Raw genomic sequence first — 16,791 nt, forward strand, 5'->3', positions numbered from 1 at the left:
CCATTGCTACGAGTTTCATGGTAATATATTTGATGGCACTGTAGAGCGGAACATCCAAGTGAAAATCATCCAGGGACAGCAAGGATTTTACAATTGCGAAGGGCAAAATTAGTGATGATTGTATGAAATTTGAGATTTTGGGGCCGTCTCCGAAATAGGTAAATTTTGGGAGGGGTGAACTTTATACTTTTTTAGTAATATCAGTCTATCAGAGAACAACCAAAGTAACATTTAACTTATTCAAAACTACATGGTTGGATGAGAAAAGGGAAGGAAATGTTGGGTAAGAGTTTAAAGATCCCTCATTCCCTCTTTAGATATTATTGGCATTAAGTACACAATTTTGGTAGTTAGCACATAATCTAGTTGAATTTGGGTTTCCAATACTTCAAATACAAACACTCATCCCTTTCGGGTTTTAAAATTTAGATCAGAACCCATCTTTATTTACTTTTACAAAATTCCAAACCCGTCTTATTTTGTGGTAGGATGGATCTGAAAACCCTCAAATTCCATTCCTCTGCCGTCCCTACATGGGAGGGAACAAGATCATTCAAGTCCAAATTTTATTTGGTTGCATTTAATAATATATTTAGAGTCACGTTACTTAAATGTTTTAAATAATGTGACAATATATTCATCATATCACAATTTAGCTGCTATAATACATTGTAGCAGCAAAATTGGGGTGACAAGAATATTGACTCAACCAAAGAACAATCATATCTGTGATCTATTAAAAAAGGTGGCGATTGCGAAGTTTAAGGAGCTTCCATAGTTTCTCAGCGTTGATAATTAACAGAAGGAGAAAAATAGGAAAAAACAGAAAGCAAAAGACAACACTCGCCGGTCTCCACCACTTATTTTGTATAAAAACACAAGGGGAAGTAGTACAAAACGCCCGACAGGAATATCATGGACGATGGTTGTATTCTGAAACACTCTCATGTCATGTTTGATGCAAAAGTTCAGCCCTGCAGCATATATCATCTATATATATATTTCAGGCGGCAGATTCAGTTCTTTTTGGCCACGCCAAGCCTCTGCCGGAAATCCTCCTCCATGAGGGGGAGGCCATCCCTCAACTTGACTTTTGGCTCCCATCCCAGCAGTTCTGTAGCCTTTGTGATGTCAGGTTTCCTTTGCCGCGGATCGTCAGGAGTATTGTCCACCTTCTTTATCTCCACCTCAGGATTAATAAGCTGCAAAAGCAGAGAGTCAGCATTAATCATCATTTTTCATAAAAATTACTTTCATTTGAAAAAAACAACTCCTTCCACAAAATCTCTGAATAAATGCATGATACTCAACAATACTTCAAAAATCACATATCAGGGTTGCATAGGGTTAAAAACAATGGCAAAGAGAAACTGACCTCCTTCACTGTCTCTGCAAGTTCAAGCATGGTAAATTCACCTGAAAAAGTACAAGAACTACCGAGGTTAGTAAATGCATATAACTAATTACAACATCTCTACATATGCAAATCATAATTTGTAAGATAACCTGGGTTTCCAATGTTGATCGGCCCAGTGTGCTCTCCTCCCATTAGACGAATGAGGCCATCAACCTAAAACATTTCAAACAATAATTATTGCCTGATAACCCAATACACATTCATGAATAATGGCAGAGTACAAAGCAAATTATATAACTTGCATACCATGTCAGAAACATAACAAAAACTGCGAGTTTGGGTTCCGGGAAGTTGGACTGTCAAGGGTTCGTTACTGCAAAGTGCGAAGCAGAGAGTAAATGTTTACAGCTCAACATCATTAGATGAGTGAAGAAAGAAATGTTTTAACTATTCCAGTAACTCACTAAGTCAAGGTATGATGAACACTTTTTAGAATGCTATGTAACAGATAAAAAGCTTTTTGGAATTGGCATGTTTATTGATATGAATGTACATCAAACACATTATTTTGGACTTTTATAAGGCCTCCATAAGAGAGATATGGATCAACGCCACGCCGTGTGCCACAACACAGCAATGTCACTATCATGGTAAGAAGAAAGTGATTAAATCAATGAAACAGCACAAGGACTTACCGAAGTGCTTGAGCTATGAAATTGCTGACCACACGCCCATCGTCAATATTCATGCGTGGCCCGTATGTGTTAAAGATTCTAGCAATGCGAATTTCTGTCGAAAAATATAATGGGAAATTAAATACATCAAACGAATTTGCAACTGGAAGACTTTCATCAACTTTACCAAGAAAATCAGGAAACAAAATTCTGAGGAAAGCTAGACATTTACCTATCCCATGCTGCCTATGATAATCAAACATCAAAGTCTCAGCTACACGCTTCCCCTCATCATAGCAGCTCCGAACTCCTATAATTCAAAAAATGTATTTTGTGGTGAGAGTATGTTCTTATTAAATTATTAGAGAAAAAAAAAGCATCCATTACTTGTGTACAGAAGAAAAGGAGTAATATATTTTGCCTTTTGATATATACAATAGAAGTACAAGTAATAAACCACGTTTGGCAAGTACATAGAGTGTTCGACAAAGAGACCCCAAAATATAATAATAAGATCATTTATGAATACGGACTCATTTAAAAGCATCCAATATCAGTATGATATGTTTGAGACAACAGAGAAAGGTTAAAAATAGAAACTTGTTACAAAGCTTATATATTATGTCTTTTCCACATTGAGGAACTAAAATATATTTGCCAAGTAAATAGTGATGGGGAGCCAGCAGTCCACTTTGTGCAGTGCACAAAAATGTGTGTTTCTTTTGTTTTTGTGCTGTTTTGCATGGTAAATCATGGCCTATAATAATAATAATAATCAAGAAAATAAGTCCATTGCGTCCACTACTACCCGATATAAGTACTCCAACAATGATTGCAATTTCTACATGTAAATCAAATGGCAAACATCAAACGTAAAAGTTATTCAATGAATTAAGACAATACAGTCTTTCTACTTTCTTCAGTGAAGATATATCTCCACCGGATATAGAATATAATCAGATAAACAGTAATCATCTTAACAGATTAGGCAAAAAATCACATGCTCAATTAAAGAGGAACACCTACCAATTGGGTTAACATTTCCCCAGTAGCTCTCTGGCTGTGGATGCACAAGAGGATCTCCATATACCTCTGAAGTTGATGTAAGCAAAATTCTGTTCAACAGTACTATGAGTATAGCTGTTGATTACACCAATCAAAGTAATAAACATAAATAAATATATCATCAAAGCCCCAAACCTGGCTCCAACTCGCTTGGCAAGTCCCAGCATGTTAAGTGTGCCAATTACATTTGTCTTTATTGTCTGTTAAAGTATAAAAAATACTGGTTAGACAACATCCAAGGTTCTTTACAATTTTATTTTATTTTTGGTTAAAAAATCTCAAAAAGAACAAATATGAAAAATCTAAGAAGATAATGCAATAAAGCAATGTTTAGCTCATGAAAAACTTAGGCTTCATCGGACGCTGTTTGTATGTACTGAGGCTAAACAACATTCTCCTAGTTACAACAACGTGGCCAGAATAATTGTCATACAAAAAAAAGCCATCCAAAATTTTTTATTTCTCCAACAGCAACCAAACCAAATGAGATTCAGAGTAGACCTCACAACAGCAAATTTTGTCCTTCTGGAAAGGATTATGTGGTTAATGATAGTAAGCTTGTGACTGCCCATATGCCAATCTAAGGATTGTTGACAAAGGTTCAAGTTCCCCCACTTTCATTTGTGGTACTGTAATTACTAAATGGGGATTGGATGTAAATCCAATTAGACTTACTGTAATGAAGTTGATGTTGACAGACATCAGTGAAAAAATGGAAGAATTTTCAAAAGAAATACGATAGGTTCAAAGAATAGGACATCAAGGGGAGATAAACATTCCAGCAAGTGATTGTGTTGAACACATCGATATCCATGGGAATGGATACTATTGGACTTCCTTGACTGTAGGGGCGGAACCAGGATTTCATTTTTTGGGAGGGGAGCAAAGTAGTAAGCAAGCCCATTAACTTGGGTTCAGACCAAATATTCCCTTTCCCTGTGTACCCTATTGGCTCGTTACTTGGAACTTGAAAACCATAAGTGAGAGTGGCCGTGACTGTCTAAAATGGTTGGACATCCAACCAAAAGATTCTGTCTTGTACGTATCTCTGGGCAGTTTCTATGTGCTATCAGGTGCCCAAAAATGGATGAAGTTGCTACAGCACTGCATGATAGAAGTGTTCGATTCTTGTGGGTGGCTCGTGGTGAGGCTTCTCAGTTGAAAGAGAGCTGTGGTGATATGGGGTTGGTCGTGCTTTGTTATGGAGGAGGTGAAAATGACTTTGGGGGGGGGCCAAGAGTAAACGTGGGTCTGCCCCTGCTTGACTGGAAGCCGAGAAGAAGCAAATACATACTAAACCACTGATTACATAACATATTCATATATAAGAATTAAGCATATATAATACACACCTTGACGGGATTGTACTTGTAGAAAATTGGGGAAGCAGGGCATGCAAGATGGTAAATCTGATCGACCTCGACCAACAATGGCTCAGTAACATCTAATAAAAAAAGAGAAAAAACATCATATTTATATTCATCCAAAATAACCCATGAATTTGTCATAAGAAATTACAGGGAAAAGGAAAGAAATCCATTGTAAACTTAACAAGGCACATCATTTCAGGATGAAATACAATCATAATGGTAACGTGCATTCATTCTATTAATAAAATTTCATATTTCTCCATTAATAAACTAAATTCACATTAAAATACCTCTCTGTGAACGGAAATTACTGCATGGACTGTCAAAAGAAATCCTAAACATATTAGCCAACTGTTCATGGTATAGTGATGCCTGATTTCGGCATATCTTGAGTTACAAATACAAGCTCGATTTGAGAGCTCAAATGCTAATTACAACAGCAATTTGAAAGAATAAGCATATGCTGACAAGGTTGTGTTTTGACAGTAACTGAGTCTAAAACCATTAAACAAACACAACTTAACATATATTGCTCCATTGGATCTAATTAGCAGGACAAGGGAATAATTTAGTATCACAGCAATTCCATCCAAAAACTTCGAATTGTGAACAACTGGAAGTAACTAAATTTTAAGGAAGTACCGTGACGAATAAGCTCGAATCGCGGATGACCAATCCATTTTCTAAGATTGTCCTTTGATCCAGTGAAGTAGTTATCAGCAACAATCACCTGAGTAGAAAAGATATATGGAACATAGTCATCATAATTGTTTTATGCTATTCACATGAAGTCAGTAGCCATACTTCCTGTTGGCGTTGGTGTCTCAGCATATCTACATGCTAATTCCTAAGCACAACCACCCCTTTTACACCGAATATTTTTATCATGAATAAACACGAAAACTAGCCCAGATAACATAAGAAAAGATACTGACCTCATTTTTTTCATTTTCCATCAATTTATCGACCAAGTGAGAGCCGATGAATCCAGCTCCTCCAGTGACCAAAATCCTCATGTTTGACTGTAGTCAACAATGAAAGTAGTAATTGAAGAGCAGATCAATCGATTAAATGATTAGAATGAAAAAAATCAAGTACATGATGATGTTTGTATACTAGCTGATTATATACAGTTATAAACATTCTTCTGCAACGTAGAGAAAGAAGAGAATTCCAAACCAAACAATATAACAAACACATCTCTAGTGCTGAAACCCAAAAAGACAAGAGCATATTACAATCCATCTCATACTTTAAAAGAGAGTTACAAGATAGACCCGATCTCTCGGTTTTAACAGATGTAAGGGCTATATTTTAATCGAAATACAAGATCTTCCATCCTTGGTATCCTTTCTACAAGATTCATTACATATAACGATCAGGATGCTGGATTTGTTTCATTTTGCGGATTCAGGATGGGATAAAACATAGGCTCTATAAGACAGTAGGTATCAATACCTATCCTCCACAATCACCTACAATATACCTTCGCAACTCTCTGCAATATGTTGCGCCCTACAGAAAAAATATAAGTTTATGAAACTATATAACCTATGCCCTGCTCGATGCGAGTACTTTTACCCCAAAACATAAATCAACCAAATAGTTACCGACCTATTATTCAGTAGATCCAGTGTCGTACAAAAAGATTGCAAAAGCAATTTAACTTCTAAAACCCAATTAAACCAATATTTGATAGAGGAAGTGCAGTATAGCATGCACAGTAGTTGAAAGGTGAGAAAAAAATGTATTTACCAACGAGTAAGTTGTGACTAAATACTTATAAATGCCAACAAGCAAAGTCAACTACCCAGATGCAGAAATATCGACATAATAAAAGCAATCGCCATAGGGCATACCCTAATAGTCAATAGCTGTAAACATCAAATTTGCATAAACCCAAACAAAGAAAAATAAAAAAGATGAAATATTTTTACCTGAAAAAACTTGGAAAATCGCAATGGAGATGGCAATGGAGGCGGCTTAGCTGTGGTTTGTGGCTCACCGTTCGAAGTGTTCTGGGCCATTTCTCTCAGATCTCCTCTAATACTCAATGCCTACCACAATTTCCCACTCAATCAAACTCTGTTATTATATATGTATTCAAATTTTAACAGAGTAAGGGACACAAAGAAAGGCTCAGATAAAAAGCTAATTTTTTGTTCCTACAAAATTAACATAGAATTTCCAATTCGGGTTCAGAGGAGAGAAAGATCTAGAGACGCTGACCTAATAGTCGTTCAGAGGAAGAGGACCACAAACCCTTATTTCCCTTCTGATCCACAAAAAGCTCAGCGATCAGAGACCCATATTTATAATACAAAACCAATTCAAAAACCGAAACTTTCTCCACCAAATTATAAATTAAAAAAAAAAAAAAAAAATCAATTCCGAAGCCTTCAAATTCACGGAAAGTTTTGTAGTCATTAATCATTATGATGGCTCCTCTATAACAATAACATAAACAGAAATCACACCAAACTACAAAAACAAAACAAAACAAAACGTGCCAAAAAATAAAATAAAATTTCTGTACTTAAATTTTAATCTTAACTGTCAATTACCTAATTAGAGTAGAAATCAACGGATTTTAATGAGGTTTTGGGATTAGCAAATGAAGAGGGTTAGTGGGATTTTAGGGTGAAGTTTGTTTGAGTGGATTAGACAGCGGTAATTAAGGAATGTTCAAGATTAAAGCCAGCTTTAGACATATGCTTTGTGTCACCGTTGTTCCTTGAAACGGCTGGTGGAGCTTTGAGGATGGAGTCTGAAGGTGGAAGCTTGAAGTTCGATCGAGATCGAAGAGAGAAGGTGGGGAAGTGATAGTTGAGTTCAGAAGACAAGGGGGTACGTGGCAGCAAGAGAGTGGGGGCTTAGAGGAGGTGCGTGCCATCTGGATTCAACCTTCCCCAAGATCAAACGGTGGCGTTTTGAGGAGTCCGACCCTCCTGCGCTCTTGTTAATGTCGTTTTATGCTTTCAGTAAGGGTTAGCCGTTTTATTCAATTTCTTATGCATTTTGTAATACCTAATGGACAGTACATAAGTCCAGCCGGTAATAGACTAATCAGTTGATTGTGTATTGGAGGCTCTGACATCCTCGAAATTGCCAATTTATCCTTATATTCAATAAAATTAAGTATCAATTCCCTTATCAGATTCATTACATTCAATCCTCTCTCTTACAATTCGCTCTTCACTCCCTAAAATTCCTAAAACCCCAAAAAACCTGTTCTTTCAACTTTGTTTGGCAAAAGACAGAATTCGATGCCCATGCATGAGTTGTCTTTATACGCTCTACGTATCTGGGGTTCTGTCACGTGTACTTACAATTGGTGCATGATCCTACCATTTGCTGATTATTATAGGTATAGCTAGCAGGAATGCAGGATATTCTTCTCTTCTTGACCATGCGTAGAGGATACTTCTATCATTGACAATTACGTTACATTATTGCTTTCCTAGTAAATAATAGGTAATAAGTTAAATTAAGTGGTTGAAACACTTAAATCTGAATCTGATAGAGAATATAGGGCAAATTGATATTACCTCTAGAAAGGTGGTTCTTTTAATTACTACACAGTGTAACTGTACTTGGAAAAGTTTGGACGAGGAGGATCTATTTTATGGTCGTTGGTCGGAGTAAGATTTTATAGATTTAATGGTATTTATGTTGTTACATGGTAAATAAGTTGCAAATGACTGAGAGTATAGTCCATATATAAAGGAATTCTAAAGTAAAATGAATGCAAGTGTTGAGAAGGATTTATCTCCTTAAGGAGGGAAAAAAAAATAGTTAGAGAAAAACTAAATTAAATTTTGTCATTCAAGACAAGAGGGAGTGACAGAACCACTTCAAAAGCTTTGAGGATGGTTTGACTTGTTAGAATATTTTATATTTTATATTATTATGTTTCCTTCTAGGATATATTTCCTATCGTATTTAATCAATGATTTCTTGTTCACCACTCATAGGTTTTCTATTTATAGAAACTATTGTAACCATATTATTATATATTGAATATACAAGATACAGCCTACACATCTCTCTCCACCTCCACCTCCACCTCCACCTCCGCCTTTGCTCTCTCTCTCTCTCTCCTCTTTTCATATTATTGAACCCATCATATATACATATATATTTCTACATGGCCACCCCCATTTGGAATGAGAGAATCGTTGCTTTGGAGGTGGTTCAACTAGCACCCCTAGTTTTGGCCAAAGAGGTAACCGAACCATTCCAAAAAACTTGGAGGTGGTTCAATCATTTCTTTATTATTATTGGTATTGACATGATACGTTAATGGATTTTGTCCAATTTGCTAGCAAACGTTTTAAGAGCACTTGTAGTGAACTCCTCAAAATTTCAGCAAATTTTGACGAAAATATCACTTTTGTTATTTTAGCTACTTAGTTTTCAAAAGCTCCAAATATCAAACTCTCCAAATATTCTCTACTTTAAAACAAATACTATTTTTTATTATCATTCAACCAACCAACCAACAAAAGACCCAATCCAGACTTCCACCAGACCCAAACCCACTTCCACCGGACCCAACCTTCGACGACCAACGACTTCACAACCGGTGGAGGCTCGACGGCAGGCTGTTTATATCGAACCGTCTTCTTCGACAACCGGTGAGGCTCGACGGCCGGTGAAGGCTCAACCTTCTATGCTTCGACGACCAGCTTCTTCGACGACCGATGGAGGCTTGACTTCTCTGTTTCTAGATCCACCGGAACCGGCTTTCCATGACGACCAGCTTCTTCGACGGCCGGCTTTTCCTCACGGCCGGCATCTTCTGGATTGATTTTGCCCTAAATCGGTTTTGTCCTCGATCGATTTCCACCTCTGAGACCAACGACCTTCACCCGCGAAATTGAATAAAATATTGCAAAACAAGAAGAGACGATCGACTTTGCCCTCAGCAGACCAGACGAGCCATTTCAAGTCTCACCAAATTTACTGTAGCAGAGACGAGTTTGTTACAGACACAATTTTGATGAAACTCAGTTGATTTTGACGATTTCCTCACTTTGACGAGCTCATTACAAATGCTCTAAGAGAACCATTTGTATTTTTTTACTTATCTTAAAATTTTTTAGTAAAGAACTATTTGCAACTCCTTAAAATTTCAAGGATTCATTTTACATTTTCCCCCTTAAGCTATAACAACTAGTACTTATGATGGTTGTCTACTCACCAAAAAATGAATATTAGAACTAATCATCAGAATTATATTTCTATAAATATACCATTCAAAAACATAATTTAAAAAGATGTGATTCTCTGTAAGAGTAGTACAGCTATTCTTTTCTAAACTGTTGCAGGTTAATTTATTCAATACAATTGCTATCGAATTGGTACACTGCTTATAATTTGTATAAAGCATGTATTTTAGATGAGATTTCGTTTAAGTCAATGTGGCTTGAAGGATTCTCCCACTGAACCAGTTCCTTGATTTCCTTTTCAATCTCACTGGTCTCTTTCACTAAACTACTCATGCAAAACCCCAAGGCTGTCAAACTTAGAACCCCCTGGCACTTGAGCTCGTTTTGATCATGGATTTTGTCTAGAAGTTCTTCCGAATGTTGCAGATATGAATCTATTATCTCCTCCATCTCCTTCTCATGTAAACTGGAAACCATGACAATTTTTGGGTCTCGTGGTTTTCCAGACTCAAGATCATCACAAGAAACATTTTTCTTCTCGAGCTCCTTTTCAAGCAATGTGAGCGACTTTATGGAAGTGACTTGTTCAGAACACTTAATTGACGACCCGACCATTTCCTTGAAAAGTTTAAGGTCGTCGTTTAGCTTGTCGACAACCTCCTTCCAAGAACCCTCTTGTGATTCTTGCTGGAGAGATATATATTTCACCGTCTGAGCAATAAAATGCAAGAGATCAACCATTTTTGACAATGACTGAAATAGCCTACCATAGCAAGCACTGTGAAAAGGCAAAAACCAGAAATTGGGTTCCACCTCAGCTTCCTCAATGACCTTTTCCATCTCACTTACTTGAATTTGCAGCCTCTTTTGGTTCTCTTCCAAATCGGATAATTTGCTGCTAATTCCAAGGCTTACTGAATCGACACACTCGTGCAATGTTCCAAGACTTTTAGAGAGTAGAATTTTTGATAGAGTTGAAGCTCTAGTGGGCTGAAAGATAAGTTCAACCATGATTGAACATGACAATCCAATGAAGGTTTCAGTAATTCTTGCTATAGCAAATTCACTTGGGGGACCAAAATTTTTCCTGCCAAGTATTGGTACTGCCCCAATGACTGCAGAAATTCCTCCGGCTTGGCCGTACATTCGGCTACGCCGGAGAAAACTGGTGAGAATGAACCAAGGGAGAAGAGATAAGAATCTTATTGGCAAGAGCTTTTCAAAAAGAAAGCATCCCAATACTCCATACACTGTTCCTAAGAGAGTCCCCTGTGCTTTAACGTTGGCAGCTTTGAATGTTGGCTCCCTGGCTGATGCGAGACTGATTGCCACTGGGAGTCCTGACCAATATCCATTTTCCTTGCTATATAGCAACCCAAATAGTACTGCAAGGCCTAAGGAAAGTGAGCATTTGAATGCTGGCATTAGCCTGTTGCTATTCCAAATCCCTTTGAAGCAGAACAAATTTATTTTACATGGATGATTATCAGTAGAATTCTCATTCCATTTGTCTTGTTTGGGAACAGATGGTCTGGTCAATGATTTGTTATGGAGGAAATTCATGCAAAATAAGAAGAAAAAAGAGGGTAAATCTTGGTGGGTTATTGGAATGGTTTGAAGGGTTGGGAGGGACTTCATTATATCTTCTGTTGCAGTGGACTCGGGAACAGTACTTACTGGATCACAAGGCAAAAAGCTCTCGGCTTGTTTTATGGATAGTCGAAGCAGATCATCTCTGAGCTCTTCATCCAGCATTTTGACTGGATATGAAGAGGTACTCGTTAAAGCCAATTCCATCCCTCTAAAGAGTATCTCTATGTCTTGCAGTCTAACTCCTGCGTTTTTGTGCCAGGGTTGGAAAATTTTGACTGGAAATCTCTCCCACTGCATGCCTTCCTGTTACAAAGAAGATATATATGTAAACAAAAATTAGCCAATCTACATAGGTATCACGTGTTAAATCACTGCATATCTTAAAATTTTAAGTTGATAGAGAGGAATGGGTTGAATCATTTAATTTATATTATAATATTTTCCCTTACGTGTAGATTCGAACTCGATATCACCGTTTTTCCTAAAAACTCAAACCGATAAGAATAAATGAATTTAATCATTTAATTTATATTTTAACATCATGGATGCATAAACATTAGAATAAGTAACGCTTCAAAAGTTGCTTACTTGGTGCCTTTTGATACTTTGAAGAAATTTGGTTCCTGTTCCACATGACTTAGCTTGAGAGATTAATGCAAGTGAGGATGTGCCATCCTCGGCACAAAATGCTTGCACAAACAGCTTTAGCCTCTCTGATGCATTCTCAGCCAGTAGCTTGCCCTTCTGTTTCACCTGTGCACCATAAGAAAATGTATCGGTCCGCTCTAAATATATTGCCAATTGTATGTTCTGTTAAATTACTACTTGTCCAAAAAACTTAAGATGATTAGAAGTGATAAATTTAATCATTTAATTTATATTCTAACAAAACAAAATGCCAACATCTGATGTTTGTTTCCCACACCGCTAGTCTCTCAAGCCTACCATGATCCTGGTTTGCGAATATGACTAAGTAGGCGATCACCTCACTCACATTGATCATGCTAGAGTGCTCAATATACACTCTATCACACATATAACACTGCCTACAACCATACTATTTTCACCATTTTTTTCTTGGCTTCTCGTTTAACTGATCATGCACCCATACTTAATTTTCGAGGAAAAAAAATGTAAAAGTAGTCATTGTAATTTACTTGATTTACAATTAACTTCATATGATATCAAAATAAACTCAGAGGTTCTTGAGGTATGCTAAAAAAATAATTTACAGATTATGTTAGTGTGACATTGACTTTAATAAGACACATGTCACACTAATGGAATCCGTTATGTCAGCAGATGTGATTTAATTGTAGGGAGTAAATTGTTTTTTTTTGGCATACCTCAAGGACTTCTGAATTTATTTTGATACCAGAGGGAGCTAATTGTAAAAATCAGATAAACTATATGGACTAATTTTGAAATTTTCCTTAATTTTCACCCATTTCTGATAATGAGCTCTATGCATACTTTGTTAATGTATAGTTCAGCATGATAAGGCTTGGTCATCGACTCATCAAACACATATATTGATATATTCCGTCGGAGTGGTAGTAAAAAGTAATCGATGTGATATAAAATAGAAAGATTTTATATGGAAAAGTGAAAAAAATTTGTACTGTAGTGGATTTTTTTATTTGAATAATAATAAAAAAAAATTGTTGATGTAATATAAAAAGTGAAAAAAAAAAGAAATAAAAATTAGAATGTTTTGAAGTTGATGTTTTTTTTAAAGAAGTGAAAATAAGAGAAGAGAATGGGAGATGGGTTGTCAAACGGGGCCTTAACAGCCGACATTGTTAACTAATTAATATCACTTATGTACTGGCATGGAAAGCTTTCATATTTTCTTTTAAGTTAATTTCTTCATTAACTTAGACTTGTTAAACCAGTTAGCTTTTTTGCTCTTTCAATTCGGCGCAGCTCATATAAACTATAGCGAAAAACCAACGGGCCAATTAGATGCTTAATTTGCACCCACTTAGGCTGCATGTGTTCTCTTTTCTTAGTTTTTAAACTATATATATACACAGCCTGCTACAATGGAAACTTTTCGACGTTAATTCTAAGATTTTGGCTGGCAAGGATTAAGGGTCCGTTTGAGTTTGCGATTTCAAAAAGTACGATTTAAAATCACGATTTTAAAATGTGCGATTTGAAAAAAGTGGTTTTTAAAAACGCAGTTAAGCGTTTGACAAAATCGCAGTTTATCATATAAAATCGCAAATTAGCCTTTAAAATTATGCGTTTTAAAAAAAACACCATCTTACCTGCGATTTGAAAATGCAGATTTTCTGCGTTTTCAAATCTCAATTTTTAAAAACGCAGTTTTCAAACGATTTATGTTCTGCGATTTGGTTTAAAATCGCACTTATTGTCTACGAAATCGCAATCCCAAACACACCCTAAAATTAGGTGCGAAAGAAAGACACGAGAAGACTGGTGGTACCTATGAGTATTATATATATAGCAATTAGTTTTTACTATCGGATGTTATTAATGATTACAGGTTTTACTATAATTTTTTTTTTAAAATAAATTGACGTAAAAGTTCATAATGGGTGAAATGATTAAAAGTGTATAATTTACAAGTCGATTACTATAATTAATTAAAATATTGATAAATTAAATTATTTACTTAATTGTTGCCCAAATTATAAAAACCATTACCAAACGAAGCCCATACTTCCTTCCTTTTTCAAATGAAGTTATTAATTTGCACAAAAATAGGTAGAACATCAATTTGTTTGCATCATTATTCTTATACAAATTGAAAGATTGTGATATAGAGTTATACATACAAATTAACAAATGCCCAAATAAGATTAATTATCAGTTTTTCCCCTTAATTACCTCGCAATAGGCTAGCCGTGGGTAAGGAAGCAACAAGGCGAGAACACAAGCCAAGGCTCCAACTGCAGTACTTGCTGCCACGTGAACTGGGTGCATGACAGCTTCAGTGTGCGCGCCATCGACAAAAGCTATTACGTACAAAATCACAGTCTGGCCCAACGCTATGCGCTTAGCTACCAAGTGGGTGGACTCAGCTGGCAGGGCCACCACAAATGCGCTAAGCGCCACCGCCAGAGCAGTGGTCACGGTAGAGAACCAGGCCGGTCCAACCAGCCACAGGCACAAAATAGCTGGACCGACGATCTGGACCGTGGCGTAGAGAGCGAGCCAGCAGCCACGGAGGGTGTCGCCTAATGTTGCGTCGGTGACAATGAGGATTGCTGTCACATAGGAAAATGCCGGGAAGGGTATTTGGCGTTGGAGGGAGGCGGGGCCGTACAGGGTGGTGCAACCGACAATGGTGCAGGCCAACGCGGTTCGGAACGCGGAGGCGAGGCACCCGCGCCAGCGCCACCCTGCTTGAGCTTGGTTGGAATGGTTGGGAATGGTTAGCATTGCAAAAATTAAGGATTGATGGTTTAGTATGTTGATGAGCATGCAAGAAGATGAGAGCCAAGAGTGGGGTTTTTGTAGGGGAGGCCACGGGGGATTCCATACATGGAAATTGGATCCACGTGGAAGACTTTAATGTGTACGTTTGTTTTTAGTTCTCAACTAGTAATGACGATGCTCGGTGAGCAGTGGCTGATCAGCTTGGTAGCCATGGATCCGGCTTCTGTGTTGTAGTGGAAACTACATTTCACTACAGCACAGATGCTGTAAAAATATTGGAAGGCTCCGATTTAATCACATTTCTTTTAAGCCACACGTCGTCGTTTTTTATCCAAAGTCGTCTTCTTTTGTTTTTTACCCTAAGTCTTCTTCTTCCTTTAGGGCCCTTACAGAGAAGACACTGACACATTCTCCTTCTCTCTTTCACGTGTCTTTTTCTCCGACTCTTCCCCTCTCAAATGTCCTTCCCTCCTCAAACAAGAAGTCACTTACCCTTCCTTCTCCAGCAAAAAAATTATTGCTTCTATGGAATTTCAAGAGGAAACTTTAGAGCAAGAAATCAATAAGGGACTTTATGGATTTGAGGTAGTTTTCTCTCTCTGAAATTCCCTCACCTGAGCACTCTTTGAGGAAAGATCTGCTGTAAAAATAACAACGGTCCAGATTTAAATCCAATATCCTTAACCCATACGAAGTCGTGGTGCCCAACAAAATGTGGGTAAAAAGTTGAGGCAATTGACGCCATCTGTTTTCAAGGCAAACTATGACACAAGAAGTTCTTTCAATTTGTTCACAATTTTGAGTTCCATCGGAACAAAATCAAGCTTGTAACTTGTTAAAGAAGCCGTGAAGTTGAAGATTTCAATGAAAAACATAGAGAAGTATAGAGAGGGTGTGAGGACAGAGAAATAGATAGAGGTGAAGCCGTGAGAGAGAGAGAGAGAGAGAAGGGGGACTGAAGCTGCAACAGAAGGTATAAAAACGCCTCATCTCACTCTCTCTTGATTTTCATGGGCGAGAGTATAACTGTATATGTGAAATTGTGCAACAGAGAATTGAGCCAAACCAGTCTTCTCTGTAAGGGTCCTAAGGGAAGAACAAGACTTTGGATAAAAAACGACGACGTGTAGCTTAAAAGAAATGTGATTAAATCTGAGCCTCCTAATATTTTTACAGCGTCTGTGCTGTAGCAGAAGCCGGATCCGATAGGCATATATCCCCACTAACTTATCTCATTAATTGTAGTTACTAGTTACCCTGCTAGGCAGGCATGTATACGTGCAGAGTTTGGGCGGGTAGTGGTTGCCCAGGCTCACTTGTTCAGAATTTTCACGAATTCGAGTTCATGACGAGTATTTAATATTAAGCTCGGCTTAGCTTGTCAAGAATAAATTCTTGTCCAAGCTCGAGCTCGGTTTTTTGACGAGCCAAGTGCCTTATCGGGCACTCGGCTCGCCCAGCTCGGAAGGACAAATTTCAGTGTCCAACACCCGCGAGAACAAAAGCCTCAAAATCTCAACATAAATTAAGGATATCCGATGATATACTGAAAGGCTAGCCGTTGGATCATACGCTTCTCTTTCTGTGAGTCTGTGACGCTTCAGTTGGGAGCGTACAACCCTCGAGATATCTCTTGATGTCATAGAACCAAGGTTTACCTCTGGCGCTTGGGCTTCAATCTCGATGTTGTGGCAGTAGGCAAGTTCACTCCTCTGTCCAACCTCTATAGGTCTAGGGGCCGAGCCTTCAGGTATTTCGATGGGTGAAATTGTTGCGATTGCGAAACAAGTGAGTAAACAATAAACATTCAAATGTGGAGATAGGAAGAAGACGAGATGAAGAGTCAAGAAATAGCTCATAAAAATATAAAATAAACAAAGAAGCTCATAAAACAAAGAAGAGTTCAGAAGCTGATTTTAGGAAAAGTAGAAGAAGGCTCAAGGCGTGGGATTAATGAGAAGCGTGTATTTCGCGACGATATGTCAAAGCGAGATGAGTTCATATTAAATGGTGGAATGCAGCTGGCGACCATTAAGATAAGCATGTGTTTTATGGGTTTGAGCATGCGTTTTATGTGTTAATTTGAATTTGACATAAAGAGGAGAGATCAGACATTCTTTATTTGTTTTTTTATGTACGTGGCCTTCTTTGTT

The 16,791-nt window shown here is 37.5% G+C and overlaps 2 protein-coding genes across 5 annotated transcripts; both read right to left on the reverse strand.

Annotated features, from left to right (window-relative positions):
• Positions 1 to 700: 700 nt before the first annotated feature.
• On the reverse strand, positions 701 to 7,316 carry LOC133877187 (UDP-glucuronic acid decarboxylase 5). 4 transcript variants are annotated; one of them, XM_062315434.1, is made up of 14 exons: positions 7,031 to 7,316; positions 6,696 to 6,738; positions 6,404 to 6,523; positions 5,402 to 5,488; positions 5,109 to 5,196; positions 4,449 to 4,540; positions 3,232 to 3,296; positions 3,058 to 3,146; positions 2,264 to 2,341; positions 2,053 to 2,146; positions 1,664 to 1,730; positions 1,507 to 1,570; positions 1,376 to 1,416; positions 701 to 1,202 (listed from the first exon to the last, which is right to left on the reverse strand). In XM_062315434.1, the coding sequence occupies exons 3-14, from the start codon at positions 6,491 to 6,493 to the stop codon at positions 1,017 to 1,019; spliced, it is 1,041 nt and encodes a 346-aa protein (XP_062171418.1). In that variant the 5' UTR covers positions 6,494 to 6,523; positions 6,696 to 6,738; positions 7,031 to 7,316; the 3' UTR covers positions 701 to 1,016. The 4 variants fall into 4 exon arrangements, with proteins under 4 accessions (XP_062171418.1, XP_062171416.1, XP_062171417.1 ...); XM_062315432.1 differs by having other exon boundaries at positions 6,696 to 6,741; XM_062315433.1 differs by lacking the exon at positions 6,696 to 6,738.
• A 2,472-nt stretch (positions 7,317 to 9,788) lies between these two features.
• LOC133878439 (uncharacterized) lies at positions 9,789 to 14,661 on the reverse strand. Its single transcript, XM_062316995.1, has 3 exons — positions 14,087 to 14,661; positions 11,819 to 11,983; positions 9,789 to 11,533 (listed from the first exon to the last, which is right to left on the reverse strand). The coding sequence occupies exons 1-3, from the start codon at positions 14,639 to 14,641 to the stop codon at positions 9,839 to 9,841; spliced, it is 2,415 nt and encodes an 804-aa protein (XP_062172979.1). The 5' UTR covers positions 14,642 to 14,661; the 3' UTR covers positions 9,789 to 9,838.
• Between the last annotated feature and the right edge of the window lie 2,130 nt (positions 14,662 to 16,791).

The sequence above is a fragment of the Alnus glutinosa genome, chromosome 9 (assembly GCF_958979055.1).
Source record: "Alnus glutinosa chromosome 9, dhAlnGlut1.1, whole genome shotgun sequence".
NCBI lineage: Eukaryota > Viridiplantae > Streptophyta > Magnoliopsida > Fagales > Betulaceae > Alnus > Alnus glutinosa.